The 21,200-nt window shown below is 37.9% G+C and overlaps 1 protein-coding gene across 1 annotated transcript in view; it reads right to left on the bottom strand.

The window, feature by feature from the left end:
- CEP112 (centrosomal protein 112) overlaps positions 1-21,200 on the bottom strand; it is a 409,030-nt gene that overhangs the window by 319,687 nt on the left and 68,143 nt on the right. The window contains exons 8-11 of the mRNA XM_044921845.1: positions 14,067-14,153; positions 11,329-11,428; positions 7,956-8,074; positions 1,123-1,266 (exon numbers count right to left, since the gene is read on the bottom strand). Of these exons, the coding sequence (XP_044777780.1) occupies positions 1,123-1,266; positions 7,956-8,074; positions 11,329-11,428; positions 14,067-14,153 (450 nt within the window). The remainder of the gene's footprint in view (positions 1-1,122; positions 1,267-7,955; positions 8,075-11,328; positions 11,429-14,066; positions 14,154-21,200) is intronic.

The raw sequence follows: 21,200 nt of genomic DNA, 5'->3' as shown, positions 1-21,200 counted from the left end.
CCTCCCCCCCCGCACTCTCTCTCTGTCTCTCGTGCCCTCTCTCTCTCTCTTAAATAAATAAATAAAATCTTTTAAAAAAATTTCCAACAACATCTATTACACTGTACTACTGTTATCCTATCTAACAGATGAGGAAAATTAACATGTGAAGAACTCACATGGCACTCAAGTTAGTAAGCCGGGATTTGAACCCAAAACCCTAAAGCCCAAGTTCCAAGTCACTGTGGATCCTGCTTCCCATTTCTTTAACTCTGCGAGATAGGCTGTAGAACTGGTCTAGGGGTCTCCAAGACAAGCCAGAGAAACCGACTCTTGTTCAAATTCCACAGCTTTAAATTCAAGGAAGTCCACGGCCCAGCCAGGTTGGCCTGAGTGGACTGTCAGTGGAAAATAAGAACTGTGTTCATGCCTAGGACACAAGGCTCTACCATTCTATAAGGTCAGATCATATATAGGAACAAGATTGATGAGGTGTACTTGCCTCAGATGTGAGGAGCCCTGTCCATGTACCCATGAGCCTACCTGTTTCAGCCTTATGTATTTTAGGAAGTCAGCTAACCTTCTCAAAGGCTGAAGATGCTCAATCTTCTCAGACCTATCCTCCGCAACCAGGTGTTCCCTGAGGTGGCTCTTGAGGGGAATGCTTCATCTTTCCTTAGAGAAAGTGACTGGTCTCTCTGCTGTGTACTCTGGTGACCTCCTTCTGTATCCTCTCAGGAAGGGAACTTTTGGGGCTTACCCATGTGATATCTGCGTCTGGTCCCTCAATCAAGTTGAAATGAAACAGGAGGAAGGAAGGAAGGAAGGAAAGGAGGGAGGGTCTCTAGACTGAAAGTCAGTAAAAACAACAACAACAACAACAAGAAAAAAGATTTGTAAAGGCTTCTGGGGGTTAAGAAGAGAAACAGTGGCACTGAACAATCCAGAGTGAAATCCCACAGCAGACTTCAAGAGACTGTCCATTGTTGCATATAATTCTGTATCAAGTCAGAAGGTAAAATGTTTTTTTAAAATTCTATAACACATTTATTTATGCACTGCACACATTGAGGAAGCATGGAGTCATGGAGATTAATAGGATAGTTACTAGAAACGGCAAGAAAAGGAAAAAAAAAGACTCACCGTGGACTGTGTCTGGGCCATGTATTCACCTTCCATTTTATTCAGACGCACATTTGTGTCCTCGAGCAACTCTTGAATATTTTCTGTGTGCCGCTTTTGAAGATCAAACTTTTCCTTTTCCATTTCTGCGACGGCATTGTGGAGCTACACAGTGAATTCAAGAAGTGACTCTTTCACTATTATTATAGAAGAGGCTACTTTGCAATTCAGAAAAAAATGTTTTCCTATATTTCTCTATTTATTTATTTGGTGACCTGAACAATAAAAGATATAAAACTCATAAATAAACATTCCAAGTAAAGGGATTATATAAAAGATTGTTATAAGATTTATATAAAAAGAGTATATAAAAAATTGTTAAGAAACTATTTTTTTCCAGGGTGCCTGGGTGGCTTAGTTGGTTGAACATCCAGCTCTTGATTTCGGCTCAGGTCATGATCTCGGGTTCGTGAGAGAGAGACCTGCATCGGGCTCCATGTTCAGCAGGAAGTCTGCTTGAGATTCACTCTCTCCCTCTCCCACTGCCCCTAACCCCACTCTCTCTCTCTAAAATAAACAAATCTTTAAAAAAAAAAAAAAGAAACAATTTTTCTTGACTTCCCTGAGCTGAAAATTTTAATGAATAAACAAATATTAAACGGAATTATCCACCTCAGGTAGAAACAGTAAATAAATCAGACAGAATAACACAATGCCTCGGCTGAACAACACTAGTATTTGCCTGAAATCAGGAAACAGAAGTATTTAGAATATTGTTATTGACTAGGAATATTATCTCACTGTCAGGATTTTCATCTCAGTTTGCACAAAATTTTGCACAAGAGTAGTATTAAAAATGCTTTCCCCTTCACCCTAACCCCTGACAAGTAACTATTTTTACCCATTCCATAATCTATACAAAAGTAGATTTAAAGATGGCATTTATAAATCAAATAGGGAAAGAGTTTGCTAAGTAGAAATGTATACTACATGTCCTCCTGTATACTGGTCTTTTTAAGATTATGTATCCACTGTTTAAATGTATGAAGCACCAAAATATCTATTTAACTAAGGTAAGGAAAACATGGTTCAGTGGATAGCTTCCAAAGGGAATTAAAAATCTGCTCCCAGCCTGGGGACATTCCTTCACTTATCTTAACGGGAGTGAAATTCTGAATCTAACTCCTATCCCCACACCTAACCCCAGGCTCACTCAGTTGGTGGGGAGGGAAAAAGTCCAGAAGGGTTTAAAAGATTTGATTTCCTATTCATGAATAGGAGAGACAAGGATACAACACATGCATAGAGATTCTGATTTGACTAGGAAGGTACTGAACTAACAGGGAAAACCCTGAGACATGGTGGGAACTCGAGGCAGAATGCGGGCAGTAGTTGTGCTCATTATTGGCAAGGGCCCCAAGAACTTTTCTCATTTCTAGCTGAACAGCAAAAGTGGGTATGGCCCAGTATTAGCTACACAAAAGAAGACCCTTGGGTTTCACAAATTTCACATATGCAGTTTGGGCTATTTTTGAGTGGTACCCAAAATCCCTGACATGTTGGGTTTATATTTTTGCCAAAGTCTGTTTCAAACTGGTGTTACATCTGATATTCAGAAGTCAGTCACTTAATTGGCCCAAGAATGTGGCCAAGCCCACAGCATCTAAATTTCAGTGCTGTCGACTGACCTATGTAGTAACTCTGACAAAGTGATCGAAAGGTCACTTAGAATTTTGTGGTTTTACTCATGTTGTAGTGGTTTCTTTATGTTTGTGGTCTCCCAGAGGTCCTAGGACATATGCCTACCGAATGCTGCAAATCTACTCCATCTAGTAGTCCATTAGTGCATTGTGGTTTCTTGGGTGCATCCCACAATTGATTTACAAGGGGACTGTGCCTGTTGAAGCTGGAGGATGTCTGTAAGTCAGCCCGAGTTATCTCATCCAGGGAACTCAGAGTTAAGACTGCAAGGGTAAACATGATCCTGGCAGAAACACGTATGCTCTAATTTGGCAGACACGTCTGAGGATCAAGCAGGTATATGTAGTCTAATAATCTGACCGGAGATGACTAATACTCAAGTATTCATCCGGAAATTTTATTAGTATCTACCACGTACCGGGCACAACACATCACTGAGAGCTTTCCCAGACGTAGCAATGAATTGCGCTCCAGGTCACTTGGTCTGGGAGGCTTTAAAGGGCAAACATTCCCCTGAGGGATAGGCTGTTTTAGCAGCAGGTATTATTTGTCATGCTCTGAAGTAGAGACCTTGCTGAGATTTATTAAGCCATCGGGATGCCACCACGGCCCTGATAATGAGGAGATCTACCCATTTTTTTAGCCAGGGTTTGGCAATGGGTACGGGGGATGCAGAAGACCTTCCCAGCATCCTACATAAGGGTCTTACGCCTGGACATTTGACCATGTAGTTGCCTCATGCAGGAAGGGACGCAGAGAAACCAGGAATCTGTCTAAATAGATGGAGAAGTACTGGAAAAGCCCACAGGTGAGTGGTGCAGCCACTCTGGAAAACAGGCAGTTCCTTGAAATGTTAAACACAGAATCACCATATAACCCAGAGATTTCACTCCTAAGGGTACACCTGTGAAATAACAGAAAATATTGTTCCTGGAACAGAGCTAAAATCCCTGTAATGTCCTAAGTGATAAGAGCACTACAAGCATCTTTTATTCTAATATTTGGTCTTTGACCCTGGTTCCGGGCCTAGAGCTCCTAAATCCCTTAGAATTTCCTGGGTGATAGGAGTGTGTGTTGTTCTAATGAGGCGACTTTGGATGGGCTCTTGGATAGCTTCAGGATGGGGGCTGGTGACCTAGATGGTCAAGCCACACGATTAGAAGCTTATAACTTTCAGCCCCATTTCCCCATCCTCTAGGAAGGGGAGAGTGGCTAAAGATTAAGTTTACCATTGCTCCTACCTGTGTAATAAGGCCTACCCAAAAGTTTGGGGCTTGAAGAGATTCTGGGTTGGTGAATACATGGAGGTACTCAGGGAGTGATGTGCCAGGAGAGAGTGAGGAAACTCTGTGCCCCTTCCCACATACCTAGCCCAGTGTAATTTTTCGTCTGGTTATTTATCAGCATCTACTATTACACCCTTTATAATAAAACAGTAAATGCAAGTAATGTTTCCCTAAGTTCTGTGAGCTATTCCAGCAAATCACAGAGCCCAAGAAGGGTTTCACGTTATTCCTATTTATAGCGGCTTGGTAAGAAGTACAGGTAACAACCTGGGACTTCTGATTGACATCTGAAGTGGGGGCAGTCTGGTGGGATTTAGCCCTTACCTTGTAGGATCTGACACTAACTCTAGGCAAATAGTGTCAGATTTAGTTGAGTTATAGGACATCCAGTTGGCGTCCAAGAAAATTGCCTGATGTGTAGAAAACCCACATATCTGGAGTCAGAAGTATTACGAGTGTATGAGTGAAGGAAAACATAGACAGTGTTTTTCCCCATACAATAGCCAAGAGAAAAGAAAACATATGGCCACACAAAAACTCATACACAAATTTTCACAGCAGCATTGTCATGATATCCAAATAATGGAATCAATTCAAATGCCCATCAACTGATGAATGGATAAACAAAATGTGGCATGTCCATTCAATGGCTTATTCAGCTTTAATGCTGACTGAACTCCTGGTTTATGCCACAACATGATGAAACTTAAAAACATGGTAAGTGAGAGAAGTCAGTCACAAAATGCCACGTAGTTGTGTGATTCTACAGGCAAAACTCTAGAGACAGAAAGTGGATTAGTGGTTGTAAGAGGCTGGAGGAAAGGGAAACAGGAAGTGACTGCCCATGGGTTTCTCTCTGGGATGACAGAAATGTCCTAGAAATTAGATAGTGACGATGGTCACACAATTTTGTAAATATAATGAAAACCACTGAACTGTACACACACTTTTTTTTTCTTTTTTTCTTTTAAAGATTTTATTTATTTGACAGAGAGAGATAGCGAGAGCAGGAACACAAGCAGGGGGAGTGGAAGAGGGAGAAGCAGGCCTCCTGCCGAGCAGGGAGCCCGATGCGGGACTCAATCCCGGGACCCCGGGATCATGACCTGAGCCGAAGGCAGACCCTTAACGACTGAGCCACCCAGGCGCCCCTGAACTGTACACACAGTTTAAAAGGATGAGCTTTGGGGCGCCTGGGTGGCTCAGTCGTTAAGCGTCTGCCTTCGGCTCAGGTCATGATCCCAGGATCCTGGGACTGAGCCCCGCAATGGGCTCCCTGCTTGGTGGAGAGCCTGCTTCTCCCTGGCCCACTCCCCCTGCTTGTGTTCCCTCTTTTGCTATCTCTCTCTATCAAATAAATAAAAACAAATAAATAAATAAATAAAAGGATGAACTTTATGTAGTGTGTGAATCATACTCCATGTTTTTAAAGGCCCACAGATTAGAAATAGCATGGTAGAGTCAAATAACTGGGAAAGTTCTGTGAAGCCAGTTCAAAAGTACAAGAAGTGTAGGGTTGTGACAGAAGGTGAGGCTTGTGAGATCCAGAGTTATCAGTCATGAAGAGCCCTGTCAATTTCCTACTGGGAAGGCACTGGAGTGCTTTACACATGGTGATGAGGGAAACCAGATGTGTGTTAGAAAGACCATCGGTGTGGTGTATTGTGGGGCGTGGACTAAAGAGGGGCAGAGTTACAGCAAACCTAGGAAGGGGCGATGGTCTCTGGAACTAGGGAGGGGACAGCGGTGAATAACAAAACAAGCAGAGTGAACAAAACAAGTAGAACTTGGCAAGTGACTGGATATGAGAGATGAGGCAAAAAGAAAAGCCTAAGCAGCTGGGCAGACAGCAATGCCACAGGGAACAGGGAATAAGGGAAAACCCCTAGGAGGAGACTGGTTTAGCAACAAAGGAAGAAGATGGGGTTTGGTGAGAACAATGGGATTTAGATCAAGGAGAGACCTTAAGTAGGTAGTTGTATAGCGGACTTGGAATGAGAGATGTTGGATGGAGATTTCTATGAGGGACACTATGGAGTACATGTACACATAGGCAGGCACACACACACCATACATACCCACGTGCATGCACATACATGCACACACGTGCACACTCACACCACCTGTCCATATAGATGCTTAATAACTTTCTAATGAATGACTGCATACATTACAAAGTAATTTAGTATCAAAAAATTATCATCTGCTTATTAATTTTTGGTACCTATCTTGCTTGCACCAGGTTTTCACCTCAGATTTACATGCAATTGTACTTCACAAAAAAGAACTTCAATCATATTTGCAGTGCATTCATATCCACTAATTACTGTGCAGCTGTAAGAAAGATTTGTTCACCCAACTGAAGGAATAAAATGTACCCTCGTACATAGGAGAAGGCAGAAGACTTTTCTCTTCCAAGAAGACTTGGCAATTTAAACTGAAAAATAAGGAACTAGGGAATCCGACAAAGGGAGGAAGGGGACCGGCTATGTATGCAGTGTACCTGCAACAAACACAAAAATATGCCAAATTTATAGAAAAGATAAAACCAAAATGTGAGAAAGAGGGAAAAAAACACATAAATTGACAAAATAAAACCAGAAAAGAGCTAATTCTCCACATCCTGATATATCTGCAGTGCACTTCCCAGACTCGTCCTAAAGCTGCCGTCACCAGGACATATTACAGACCCACAGTGTCTACTTGGAAAGACATTTATAACTTTCAGTAAAATATGCTGAACGCAGACTATAATTGAGAGAATATGAGTTAACAATATCTTTACGACAGAATACCTCAAAAGAAGTGACATACTTTATTTTAAACACATACTGTGATTTGAAATAATGGCTTAAGGGCTTAAGTGAAGTACTATACAACTATGTGAGATTTGTTCATAAGAAATATTTTTATTACATTGCTCTTGGCACTGCTAATTCATATGAAAATATTTTTCTTAATTAAATTAAATGATCCTCCAAGAATAACCCATCCACTACTGATTTTGTTTACATCAAAAACAAGTTTATACTATAATTATTGTGTTATCTGAAATTTCAGAAAAGAAATGATCAATGGCCTAAATCCAAAATTAAAATAAGGTAAAATCGGGGCACCTGGGTGGCTCAGTTGGTTAAGTGACTGCCTTCGGCTCAGGTCATGATCCTGGAGTCCCGGGATCGAGTCCCGCATCGGGCTCCCTGCTTGGCGGGGAGTCTGCTTCTCCCTCTGACCCTCCCCCCTCTCATGTGCTCTCTCTCTCTCTCTCTCATTCTCTCTCTTTCTTTTTTTTTTTTAAAGATTTTATTTATTTATTTGAGATAGAGAGAATGAGAGACAGAGAGCATGAGAGGGAGGAGGGTCAGAGGGAGAAGCAGACTCCCCGCCGAGCAGGGAGCCCGACGCGGGACTCGATCCCGGGACTCCAGGATCATGACCTGAGCCGAAGGCAGTCGCTTAACCAACTGAGCCACCCAGGCGCCCTCATTCTCTCTCTTTCAAATAAATAAATAAAATCTTTAAAAAAAATAATAAAAATAAAATAAGGTAAAATCTCCAAAACTTATCCTACTACCTTTTCCCTGCTAATTTTTCTTAAAAGCTATAGACTATGACAAAAAATTTAGAATATGAAATTCAAGAATTAGTCAAAAGTTTTCTAAGTGAAAACTACTTTATAAACCATTAGACTTCTAGAAGAAAATATACCAAAACATGAACAATATCTAGACAGTTGGTCTTCAACTTTATTTTATTTTTTTTCATACTTTTCTGTATATTCTGTGAGCATCCATTATTTTTATAATAAAATATTTTATTCTGAAGCATAAACCTTTGTATTTTCCATCACAATTTTATGACGCTTACCTTTTTTTCCCAATCATTATTCAGAGATTCTGTACTCTGTTCACATATCTTTTTTAGCTCTGTAATCTGGTTTTCTTTGGTCTCTCTGATAACTTGACAGTCACGAATAAGGGCCTGAACTGTCAAAAATGATGAAAACATAGTTAAGCCAATTCTAGCTACCTCATAAGAGTCTGATGACAAAAAATATGGTTCACCAGTTAACAGATAGTTCCATTTTTCTGCAAGTCTTCTCAATTGTCTAAAGTATCTCTTATTCCTTCCTTTCTCCATTTCTGGTTGAATCCATTATTACTCACTCTCTAGACAATTTTAACAGTGTGCTGGCCTTCGTATCATTCCCTTCCAGTGGGCCCTCCACTGCTTTGAGAGGCCTTTCTACAGTGAAAATCCAGCCCTGTTACTCCCAGACTTGAAATCTTTCTGCAGCTTCCCTCACCTAAAAGGTAAAAGCCAAAAATCTCTAATATGGAAAACAACTCATCATGATCTGACTGCTTCCTGGCCGTATCTCTCACCACTTCCATATTTTTAACCTTGTACTGTAAACACACAAACCTACCTGCAGCTTCCTGAGGCCATATTCTTTCATCTATTCACGGCCTAACTGATCATTTATTATGTGAAATGCCCGTCCCTCCCTTGTTGAAAAACTGCTACTTATCCTTGGTCTCAATTTGAGTATCACCTTCTTTATGACCCATTCACCAACCAGATTTCTCCCCTTGGAGGGGCAGAAAGCAACTCCTCCTCATTCCCAGGGAACCTCATCTATTTCTCCAATAAATCACTTATTACTTTATATGTTATAATGGCTTACTTGCCTATCTCCTGAGGAGAAAGATATTTCAACTTTTTATCTACAGGGCATAACAAACACTGCCACACAGGCAAGGACTCAAAAAGATGTGTCCTGGATACACAGATGGAGGAACTCATCATTCCAATATATCATTACTCCTAGATACGTTAAAATCATTGCCAAGGTTTATGTTACTGAAACAAAATAGACTTTAAATATATAAAACATTTCCCTTATAAATCATTTAAATTTCTATCTTCTTTTTTTAAAGAACTGTCGCTGATTTAAGTGAAAATTTGTTTAATATATCATGTAAAATAAATTCTGGAGGGTAAAATAAATTCAGTTGTACGTTTGCTTGAATGTACTATTTTTCCTAGCTTACTGAATATGTTCTTCACTTTCTTTAAGATTGCAAAATTTTCATAAACATTTACATAGAAACTTCTTTCACTCATGTATCTCAGCTATGCAACACAGGAGGGGAAAAGGCGAAGAATTCAAGTTAACCTAATATTAGTTTTTAGCATCTACAACATTTTACTTCACAATCCCAAAATTAAAACTAAGATCTGTTTGCAATTCAAAAAGCCTTAGGAAATACTATTTTTAAACCTTAGGCATGTTTAAATTGCCTGGTTTGAATCAGGGTAAGAAACGAAAACCTAGAAAAAAATTTTAAATATTTTTGTAGCCACTGATATTTGGCAAAAGAACGTGAACAAATTTCTAATTACTTTCACCAACATTTAAGGCTGGAAATAAACCTAAAAATATCTATTTCATTAGTTAACTTATATACGTAATTGCCACCCTAAATTTCAAGGGCATTACCGTTCTCTCAGATACATTCAGGCTTGGCGGTTTGGGAGAGAGCCAGTAAGTTCCATATGGAAACCCTAAACAGAAAGCTCTTCCATCGCTTATATCTTACCATTCACCAAATCCTCCAAAATATCTTTTTCCCTTCCACTCTCACTAGCCTCCTCGCCCCTGCCATCATTCAGGTATTCTGGGTCCTTATCACCTCACATGCAAAGTTACCAAAGCATGGAAGCAGAACATCCTTGAGTTGGAAGGGACTTTATATATTATTTATTCCAACCTCACCATTTTATAATGAGTAAGCCATAGCCCAGAAACTTCCTGATGTCATATAGCAGACATTGAACACCAGGGCTGGGATTAGAGCCCATGTTTCTAAGTGGAATGCACTCTTGCTCTCTCTCACTTTCTCTCACTCGTCCTCACTCTCTCTCTCTCTCCTGCTGCCTCTTTTATAACAGACTAGAAACCAGCCTCACTTTGTTTGGCACACCCACCGTTTCCAGGCTACTTCTCCTAAAACATAAGGTCCTAAAGCTCACCTCTCAAAAATCTTCTCTGATTCTCCAGCATCAACAGGATAAACTTGAAACTTCTAAGTCTGAAATTCAAGGTCATGCTTAAGTCAGGACAAGTCCTGTGTCTAGTCCTTTGCAATCCTTCTCCTAATGCACGGGACCATCCCCTCCAGCCCACGGTTCTGCAGCATCCTTCCTACACCTGACGACACAGCATTCCTATCCCTGTACCTGGAACTCTTCTCTCGAACGAATCAAATCTTACAAAACTTTTAAAGTTCCTTTCTCCAAAACATATTTTCATCAACACTCACTCTCTCTGCCTACCTGTTGCATTTCAGTGTTTAACCTACAGTCATAGTCAATTTTTACACTTGATTACATGCTTTCTTTTCCTTCGTAATGGAAGTGGGAATGGGGAATACTTTTTAAATGTTTGTTCTGTCAGTCACGATACCAGCATATACCACAAGGCTTAAAGTAAATACTTAATGCAATGAATTTTATTAGACCACGAGGAGTAATTTCCCTAGACTTCCCTGTGAAAGCCAGTAAGCTCTAATCTATAACCCACCCAGTGCAGCTCCAGTCCAATAAGGAGAGACAATTAGGAAGAGGGAGGAACAGTGACAGACTCCTTAACCAAACCAACCATCACTGCCGCCACCATCACCCATACATACACATACCTACACACACATACATACATACACACCACATCCCCCCCCGACACACCCCCCACACACACCACACCCCATACACACACCATACACACACATACACAAACCACACACACCATACATACACACCATACACACACACCACATACCCCATACACACACATACACACAAACACACCATACGCACCCAAATATACACACACCACACACCCTATACGTACACATACGTACACACACACCACATACCCCCCACACACACCACCTACACATACACACCATACACACACACATACACCACATACCCCATACACACACCCCATGCCCCCCCACACACGCATACCACATACCCCAAACCCACACACACACACCATACACACGTATCACACCACACACTTCATACACACACAGAGTTTTTTCTCAGTTGTATGAAAGCCCACATAAACATCCCCATGTCATGTTAAAAGGCCAAAAATAAAATTTTACTTGATACAGCCACTAAAATAAAATGGAAATGTTTTTAAAAAATTAATGTAACCATACAACATCACCTTTTTTTTCAAGTTTTCTAATAGTCTCCTCCATCTCATTTTGTTTCTTTTTGTATAAAGTTTTCAATTCTTCTATTTCATTATTCTTTCTTTCTAAAATCTGCAAATGAATTTAAAATGTTTTAGTAAACTATTTTTTATACATAGAACACATAACTTTTTAAAATAAGCACAATATTTTTTGCAAATCTCTCAGCTAATCCCATAAATGGTTTCCCAAAAAAAGATGTAAAAATTGTATTTTAGTGCACTGAGAAAATATCAAATATACTAGAATAATTGATTACTGAAAGAAATGTTATCAGCTTCCAATTTTCATATATTAAGTTTTGAGAATATAAATAATAAATTAGGTGATTCTCTAAAATACAATTCAGAGATTAAAGGGTCATAAAGTAGCAGAGAGAAGCCATCAGAAAATCGGCATGTTGGTGCAACACAATCCACCCCCCGCTGCACAGGGACAGAACAACTTCAGATGAGTGGTCCCTGGATCCTCCCTCCCTCTGGTGTCCTTTCTTTTTCATGCACAATAACAAGAATCCCCAGACACATGGGAAGATGAGCTGTATTAGGTTTCTTTTATATCTAGTTCTGCTATTATGAATCAAAAAAATCAGTTCAAAATAAGTCAAAAATTGCATGAATATTTTACATCGTTAATTGTATTGTGCCAGAAGTTTTATATGAATTGTTTTATAAGATTTAATCATGATTTTATACTCCTAAATACATCTGTACACACATGCACAAAAAAAAAAGAAAAGAAGAGAAAAAGAAAACCTGAAGAAATAACCAAAATGTAGTAGCTAGCAAGTAGGACCAAAAATGTGCTAACAAAGGGGAAAAAAGAAAACCAAACAGAGGCAGGAGTATGAATATCCACTTTTCTTATGGTTGGAGTATATTTCCTATACACCCAAATTCAGCTTAAAAAAAAAAAAAATGGCAGGGGGCATTATTCACCACTGTCTAACCAACTTTTTCTTAGTGTTTTTATTACCAGCATTTTACTTTACCTTTCATGGTTTTAGTTCCACCTCTAAGAATGATTGGTAAATAAGAAAAGGAGCTAGTTTGATCCCAATGTTCATAAAGAAGCAAAAAAGGAAAAGAATGTATGCAAAAAGGTAAAACACTCTAATTTTGTTCCTTCCCAATTCCTGACACTTAGAAAATGCCATCTAAGCAACAAACTGATGAATATACTTTCCAAATCTGGCATAAGATCAAGGATTTTATTTATATTTTACCTGGCGTTTCAAACTAGTTGCATTGCTTTCTTTTTTCATGAAGAGTTTATTTTAAAAGAGAAATTCCTGGAAAGAATTTTATTATTAAATGTTTTTCTTAGAATAGATTTTTGTAATGGACATACCGAGAAGCCTATTTCAAACTCTATTACCGTGATTTTTCCAAATATATTTTTATACTTACTTATCTTATACATCAATAGATTCTATTTCATTTGGATAGATATATTAAAATTATATTACTAAATCTCTAACATATTTGTGATAGAGAGCTGTTTTTATCTAACCAATTTAAGCTAAGATAAAATTCTAGTAAGAGCAGAAAGTAATACTGGCCTTTAAATGTGAATAGGAAAGAAGAAAGAAAAAGGAAAAGGATTCAATATTTTTTCTCTTTCTAATTTTCAATCAGTGGTTTCCTTCTTGTTGCTTTTAAAGAAAATGAGCCAAATAGGCACCTGAATAAATATTAATATATTTTTAGCTTTTAAGAGAGCTTGGGTATGTGATGTGTGGCCTCAAGTCCCTGCCACCATCTCCGTCACTCAGTTTTGGGAGGCTTTGCTGTGAAACAGAAAATGCCAAGTTTCTATTTGGATTAACCTTCATGTATTAAAATATATAAAAATACCACTCAGTTTTTTAAATCAATACTAAAATATACTAATCATTCAAATTCCATGTGGGATAACAATAAATTAATTATTGGTGCTGTGCCCATTAAGAAGAAAAATAAGTTTTCTTTAAAAAAGCAAACTGAGAAAATAAATAAATAAATAAATAAAAATAAAAAAGCAAACTGAGGGCGCCTGGGTGGCTCAGTTGGTTAAGCGACTGCCTTCGGCTCAGGTCATGATCCCAGAGTCCTGGGATCGAGTCCCACATCGGGCTCCCGGCTCGGCGGAGAGCCTGCTTCTCCCTCTGACCCTATCCCCTCTCATGCTGTTTCTCTCTCTCTCTCTCAAGTAAATAAATAAATAAAATCTTTAAAAAAAAAAAAAGCAAACTGAAACATTAAAAGGCATAAATCCAATGAGCTAGTGAACAAAGAAGCCTATATTCCATGCTACCATCACAATGCACGCAGTCTATACCAAACAGAACTAAATCCAAAAGTTCTTTTTCCAATTAAAAAGAAAATTTTAATTTCCAGAAACCCAAAAGAATATCAGACTATCAGACTAAAAGAAATGCTAGTGTTTACAGCTGATCTCTTCAGCTTTTACGAAAGGTAATGATAGAATGCAGATTACGGACTATAAGAAGGCCAGCCTTCAAACAACAGAGGAAGAACTAAAAGGCAATTGAAACCATAAGGATATTTACATAGACACATTTGTTTCGAAGATGAAGTTTAAAGATCAACTTTGGCCAAATTATTAATTTAGCAAATTCCATTTAAAGCACAGACTGTTATAAGTACGTAAATAAGTGGATGGTGGGATGAGGGTTACAAGACCTAGAATATTCCGGCAGATACCCTACCTTCTGAACGTCGGCATCATGTTTCTGCTGCAGTTTAAGCTTTTCCTCATGACATTTAGCTTCCAGCATTTTTGTTTTTATGTCCAACTTCAAGAAAAACATTTTAAAGGTGTTATTAACATACTTTTCCCTTTGGCAAAAGCACACAAATTAAAATAATTCCCGATGTGACAATATCATTTTCCACTTTTTTCTTATGGCCACTGGTCTAGCAATCACATCATCTTACCAAAACTTTGGTTACATTCTTTGATTACCTCCAAGCTAACTTTCAAATAAATTTCACTGGACAGGCAAAACAGAGACTACTAAATACAGATTCAGCAGTTATCCCCACCCCACTCCACCCTCAAAAGAAGTCCTCTTAAATTTATATTTTGCTATAAATCCAATAGTAGTTTAGCCTTTGTCTACTATTTCTGAGCCTCTATGCAACCTTTTTACTTTTTTCTTTTCTCGTATCTACATGCTCATTAAAACTACTCTTATTTACCTACATACTTAAATATGACAATTTGAGAGTGGATGTCCACAATTATGGCATATTACTGATAATCACACATTTCTCTTAACAGATTTTCCAGTTCTGTCTCCTGGAATCATAGACCCTGACTACTTCAAGGAAGTAACTTAATCTCCTTTCGAGCATTCATTAACAACTCCTATCCTTATCAAACCAACACCTACTGTACCAGTGCTCTGAGCGAAGCCAGCCAAAATGTAACCAATCCTTATTGATAATAATGGGCACATCTCAGAATTAAAAGAATAGTGACAGGTTTTAAAATGAACAACATGAAATTGATTATCTCAAATGTGAAAGTGTTTGACCACCTGATTCCTTACCCTTTGAAAGAGTATATACATTGGAGTCTGACAGACCTCATTTCTATTTCAAATTCTAATCCCACTACATTAACTGTTGTGACTTTGGGCATGTCACCATTTTGAGATTTTATTTCCTCTCCTGCTAGTTAAGATTAATTACCCTTACCTCAACGAGCTGTGAAGCTTATTTTCAATGATATCACTTAAGTAACTATACTCAGGACAATGCTTGGCACAAAGTAGGTACTCAAAAAAATTAGTCTACAACCTTCAGGAAAATTTTCTTTTAAAATATTACAGGGACGCCTGGGTGGCTCAGTCAGTTAAGAGTCTGCCTTCAGCTCAGGTCATGATCCCAGGGTCCTGGGATCGAGTCCCGCATCGGGCTCCCTGCTCTGCGGGGAGCCTGCTTCTCCCTCTGCCTCTGCCTCTCTCTCTGTCTCTCATGAATAAATGAATAAAATCTTTAAAAAAATAAAAAATAAATAAAATAAAATATTACAAATGTACTGTCAAAATACTCTCTTGAAAATTTCTGAAATACACTTTATATTTTTCAATTGCTGTTTCAAAAAAGTAATGAAGCTGAACTTAAGATAAACAGGCATTATCAAATCAACATAGTAAAATGAAATTTAAAACTTTCACAAACCAAAGTTAACACAATCTCATGATTTTTTAAACACTGAGTGGTGGAGAGGAAAGCAGTCATCCATTTACTACACACAAGGAAAAAATTGTGAATGTTTCCATTCTTTTGCCTCTAACTCCCTTTGTTACTTCTTCCTCATTTTAGCAGAAAGGGGGCTGGGTGGTCTAAGTCCATGTGAAGATCCTCAACAGAAGCATTTTAGGAGTCTATTAAAAAGTAATCAAACTCAAAAAAGCAATATAAGCAGGCTGGGCAGACATGGGAGACACAGTTCATTGCCGTATCTTTCCCTAACACTTTCGAGAGAATTTGTCATACCCTCGGCTTCTGAGGGCCAGCCCTAAATGCCATGGATCTATGTTGCCATAACCCAACCCACCTCCTCCCATCTGTTCCACTTCAATCTTGGTTGACCAGATAAGGAATAAACACCTGACACATGCTTAACCAATCCATTAGTTAGAGAATAATCATTCCGATGCTCTCTCTCAAGAATCTGAACTAGGACAGCAAGTTAGTGACTTTGAGGAACAAACAAGTCCTAGAGGGGCAGCAATCAAAAGAAAGCAGATGAATCCATTATACAGAAGAGAGCAAAGCACATACACCAACATAACAAAGACCAGACACCATACAGCGTCTGAAATTTGAAGTAAGCAAACTCAGGCCCTAATAGTGTCCATGACAGTAGGAGTACTTGAATTCAAAGGTTTCCTGCATTCCTTTTTATTTCAGGGAAACTTGATGGATCTCTGTTCTTGCAACCATACAGATATATCTAAATTTGATTTTTCTGCTATAATTTTTACTTTGGTATAATATTAAACTTAAAGAAAAGTTGCAATAATAGTACAAGGAGCTCCCATATACCCTTTACCCAGATTCGCAAACTGTTTATATTTTGCCTGATGTGCTTTATCATTTCTTACACCTGTATCTATTTATAGACATAAATAAAATTATTTTCTGAACCCTTTGTGAGAAAGCTAGAGACGTCATGCTCCTCTATCCCTAAAAAATTCAGTGTATATTTCCTTAAAACAAAGATGCTATCTCCTATAACCACAGCCATTATCAAAATCAGAAAATGTAATAGAACACAATAATATTACTTAATGCACAGTCTATAGTCAAGCTTTATCAATTATCACAATAATGCCATTAGCAAGTATTTTTTTCCCAGTCCAAGATCCAATTCAAGATCACGCATTAGCCTTAGGTATCATATCAACTGTATCTCCTAGGACAGTCTTTCTTTGTGTTTCTTGACCTTGACATTTTAGAAGAGTACAGCCAATCATTAAATGTCCCTCAATTTGGATTTGTCTAATGTTTCCTGATGACCAGACTTATTAGATTTTAGCAAGATTAACACTAATGTGATGTTGTGTCCTTTTTCATTCCATCTTATTAGGAGGGGGGTGGTTTGTCCCAATATTGCCAATGTAACATTTGATAACTTGGCTAAGAGAGAGAACACCAAGTTATCGTAAGGGTAGTATTAAAAAGAAAGTTTCTCTACTGCCATCCTAAAATAATGATAATAAAAGAGTATCTCTTTTCTAGACACTCTTACCTTGACACCACAAAATAGTTCTATATTTCTGCCTATACTTGGGGGCATGATTCATGATAAATTATCAGGATTAGGATATAGAAACAATCTTATTAGTATAGTATATAAAGACAATACAGGACACAAGATACAGATATATAGATATGCATAAATCTATGTGCATCCATATACATATACTATATGCATATGGAAAGACAGTAAACAGCCTTGCTTAATTTAACACAAAGACCGAAATTAAAAGACTAACTATAGCACTTCTAATTTGTTTGACAACCCCCCCCCCACCCCCCGCCTCCAGTAAGTCTGATTCCAAACAACATTTAAGTTTTCTTTAACTGGGCTCAGCATATACACTATCAATTTCAAACTGAAGAACCATGGAGGTCTACTTCAGGTTATAATGGAGTAACTAGTACCAAACTCACCTCCCATTGTTAACAAGCACAAAATGGGATGAAATATAGGAGGTGACCATTCCCAGGTATTAGGAAACAGGCAGTGTGATATTGTCATCCTCCTAAGCTGAGTCCCACTATCATTCTGGCTCTCTGCATGGGCACAACCACAGTCCACATAGAGCCCCAAAGCTCTACTGAACTGGGAAGGCAAAGGTCAGAGTTCAAGACAGTTGAAGAAGCTGGAATCCTAAGGAAAGGGCACTAGGGAAATGGGAAGTGCCAGCAGGAGCCCCTGCCAATCCTTGAGAATGGGCTGGGATGTGTGTGCATCTGATGCACCAGGTGCATGCACTGGGTAAATAACAAAGCCTGGCTGCTATAAGGTAGAAAATACAGTAGAAAGGACAGATTATACAGTGCTGTGAGATATTGAAGGCCCAGCCCAAGCAAACTGAAGACATCTTCCTAACAACTTGGGAATACCTGGGCATCTAGCTGAAACACCACAAAGGCCACATTTTAGGCTTATCCTAAACCTACACAATAAAAGCAAGTCTTTGTAAGATCTTCAGAAGAGACAGAGCTTGTAGATCAGATCCCACCATGTTGGAGGAGTTTGGGAAATATCTTTGGCTTTCCACATATTTTCCTTAATAGAATGTAAAGCCAAGTTTACACAGGTTAGAGGTAACTTACCAAATAACTGAACAGCCCATAAGAACAATAACAATAACAATAAAAATCACGATTCTATGGCAGAAAACCACAGAATCTAGAGGTCTCTAAAATGTATCATCCACAATGACAATGTCCTTTACACAGAAATTAATAAACATGGGAAAAAAATGTCTATAGGCAAGAACAAAAAAGTAAAAGGAGTTAATAAGGCCCAAGATGAACCTACTTGGCACATAAGACTTTAAAGCAGTTAATAGAAATACTGCAGAGAACTAAAGGAAAATGTATTAAAAAAAATAAAAATTCATTTTAATGAGAGAACAGATAAGGAATCTCAGCAGCGTAATGGAATTGTAAAAAGAAACAAGTAGAAATTCCAGAAAAGAAAATTATAACAACTGAAAGGGAAAAAAATCTCTAGATAAGCTTAGCAATACATTTGAGATGGCAGAAGAAAGTGTCTGTAAATTCGATGACACATCAATAGAAATGATCTAACCCAATGACCTGAGAGGAAAAAAAAAAGATTAAAGAATTAATGAAAACTGAACAAAACTTTAGGCAGCTGTGGAACAAAATCGAAGAGTCTAATATACCTAAAGAGGTGAGTGAGAAAAGGGAGAAAAAATATTTAAAGAAATAGTGGCAAAGAACTTCCCAAGTTTGAGAAAAAATAAATACTAACTTAGAGATCCAAGATGCTCAGTCAACTCTGAGATGTGATAAATACAAAGAAAACAACATCTAGGCGTATTACAGTCACACTGCTGAAAACCAAAGATAAAGAGAAAATTTTAAAAACAGCCAGAAGAAAAAAGACATTATCTACAGGGGAACAATAATAAGAATGACTGCTTGCTCCCCATGAGAAACAATAGAGGCCAGAGGACAAAGGAATAATATCTTAGAAGTGTGGAAAGGGAAAGAAAAAAAAATTTTTTTTTTTCAGATAAAAGAAAAACTGACAGAAGTTGTCACCAGTAGAACTCCACTACAAGAAATAATAAAAGATGTTCCTCAGGATGAAAGGAAATTATACCAGATACAAACTCAGATGCGGAACAAAGAAGAGTCCCTGAAAGAGTAAATAAGTGGGTAAATACAAAAGAGGGGTTTTCTCTTCTCCTAATCTCCTCAAAAGACAACTATTTAATGCAAAATTAACAACACTGGAAGGTGGGGCTTAATGTACTTAATGTATGTAGAACCATGTCAACAATAGCACAGAGAATCGGGGCAGGCTTAAACTGAATTATACTATTTTTAAATTATTAGATTTGTGACGTGGGAAGAAGAGTGTGGGAAAGGTCCAGTGTGAGGTGGTTCAGTCCTGACACTACATAGACTCTGACAGGGGCAGGATGCACAGTTTTAGCCCTAGAACAACCAATAAAGAAAAATATCAAAGCATATATAGCTAAGAACTCAAGAGAAAAATTTAAATGAAACAATTTTTTAAATTAATAACTGAAAATAGGACAACAAAGGAGTGGGAAAAAAGAAGGTCCCAGTGGAAACAAGTAACAAGAAAGTACACTGAAAGCCAACTGGCCATATCAATAATTACATTTAAATGAACTAACCACTCTAATAAATGACACAGAGACTGTTAGACTACATTTTTAAAGAATGACCCCATTATATGCTATCTACCACTGATCTGTTTTAAATATAAAGACATAAATAGGTTGAAAATTAAAGGGTACGAAAAGATATGCCACACAAACCAAGAAAAGGACTATGATACAAAATAGAGGGATATTTTATAGTGATAGAGGAATTCATCCTAGCAATATTAAGAAGATGTCCTGATTATGTATATATCAAATAACAAAGTTTCCATTTGTATGCAGAATAGACCAACATACTTTGTATCCAGAATATAAAAAGTATCTAGAATATAAAATATAATTGTGTCCAGAATATAAAAAGAGCTCTTACAACATAATAATAAAATGGCAAAAAACCTTATTTCTTTTCAAATGTAATAGCATGAGGAGCGGCTGGGTGGCTCAGTCAGTTGAGTATCCAACTCTTGGTTATGGCTCAGGTCGTAATCTCAGGGTTGTGAGATGGAGCCCCATGTCCAGCTCCGTGCTCAGTGGGGAGTCTGCTTAGGACCCTCTCTCCCTCTCCCTCTGCCCCTTCCCCCTGGGCTTTCTCTATCTCTCTAAAATAAATAAATCTTTTAAAAAATGTAATAGCATTAAACAAATACTTCACATAAAAAAATACATAAATGGGCCATAAGCATATGAAAAGATCATTAGCCATCAGAAAATGCAAATTAGAACCACGACGTCAAGCCAGAAAAAGCCATGGAGGAAACTTTAATGCACACTGCTAATTGGAAGAAGTCCTTCTGAAAGGCCACCTCATCTGATCTATGGCCATACCACCCTGAATGGGCTGATCTCATTTGAAAGGACAACTATCTGACATTCTGGAAAAGGTAAAATTAAAGAGATAGTAAAAAGATCAGTGGTACCAGAGGTTCAGGGGAGGGAGGGAGAGAAGAAGAGATGGAGAAGAGGAGATTTTTAGGGCATACTATTCTGTAGGATACTTTAACGGTGGATATGTGACATTATATATTTGTCAAAACCCACAGAACTATATATATAACCCAAAGAATAGATATTAAAGTAAATCATGGACTTTAGTTAATAATAATCTATCAGAACTGGTTCATCAATTCTAACTACTGTACCATACTGATGCAATATGGTAATAATAGGGGAAACTGGGTGGGAAGGGAGGTAATTTAGGAATTCCCTATACTTTCTGCTAAGTTTTTCTAACCTAAAACTGCTCTAAAAAAAATAAAGTCTATTATTATTTTTTAAACTACAATGAGATACAATTTCAATGGCTAAAATAATTCTTTTTTTAATGGTAATTGGTATCAGTTTATTTCAAGACAGTTCTCATTCTGGAATTTTAGTTCATCTAACTTTTGTTGCTTCCACATACCATACACAGATGTCTTTAAAAGTATAACT

Source organism: Neomonachus schauinslandi, chromosome 15 (assembly GCF_002201575.2).
Source record: "Neomonachus schauinslandi chromosome 15, ASM220157v2, whole genome shotgun sequence".
Classification (NCBI taxonomy): Eukaryota; Metazoa; Chordata; class Mammalia; order Carnivora; family Phocidae; genus Neomonachus; species Neomonachus schauinslandi.
This window is presented reverse-complemented; position numbering and strand designations above follow the sequence as displayed.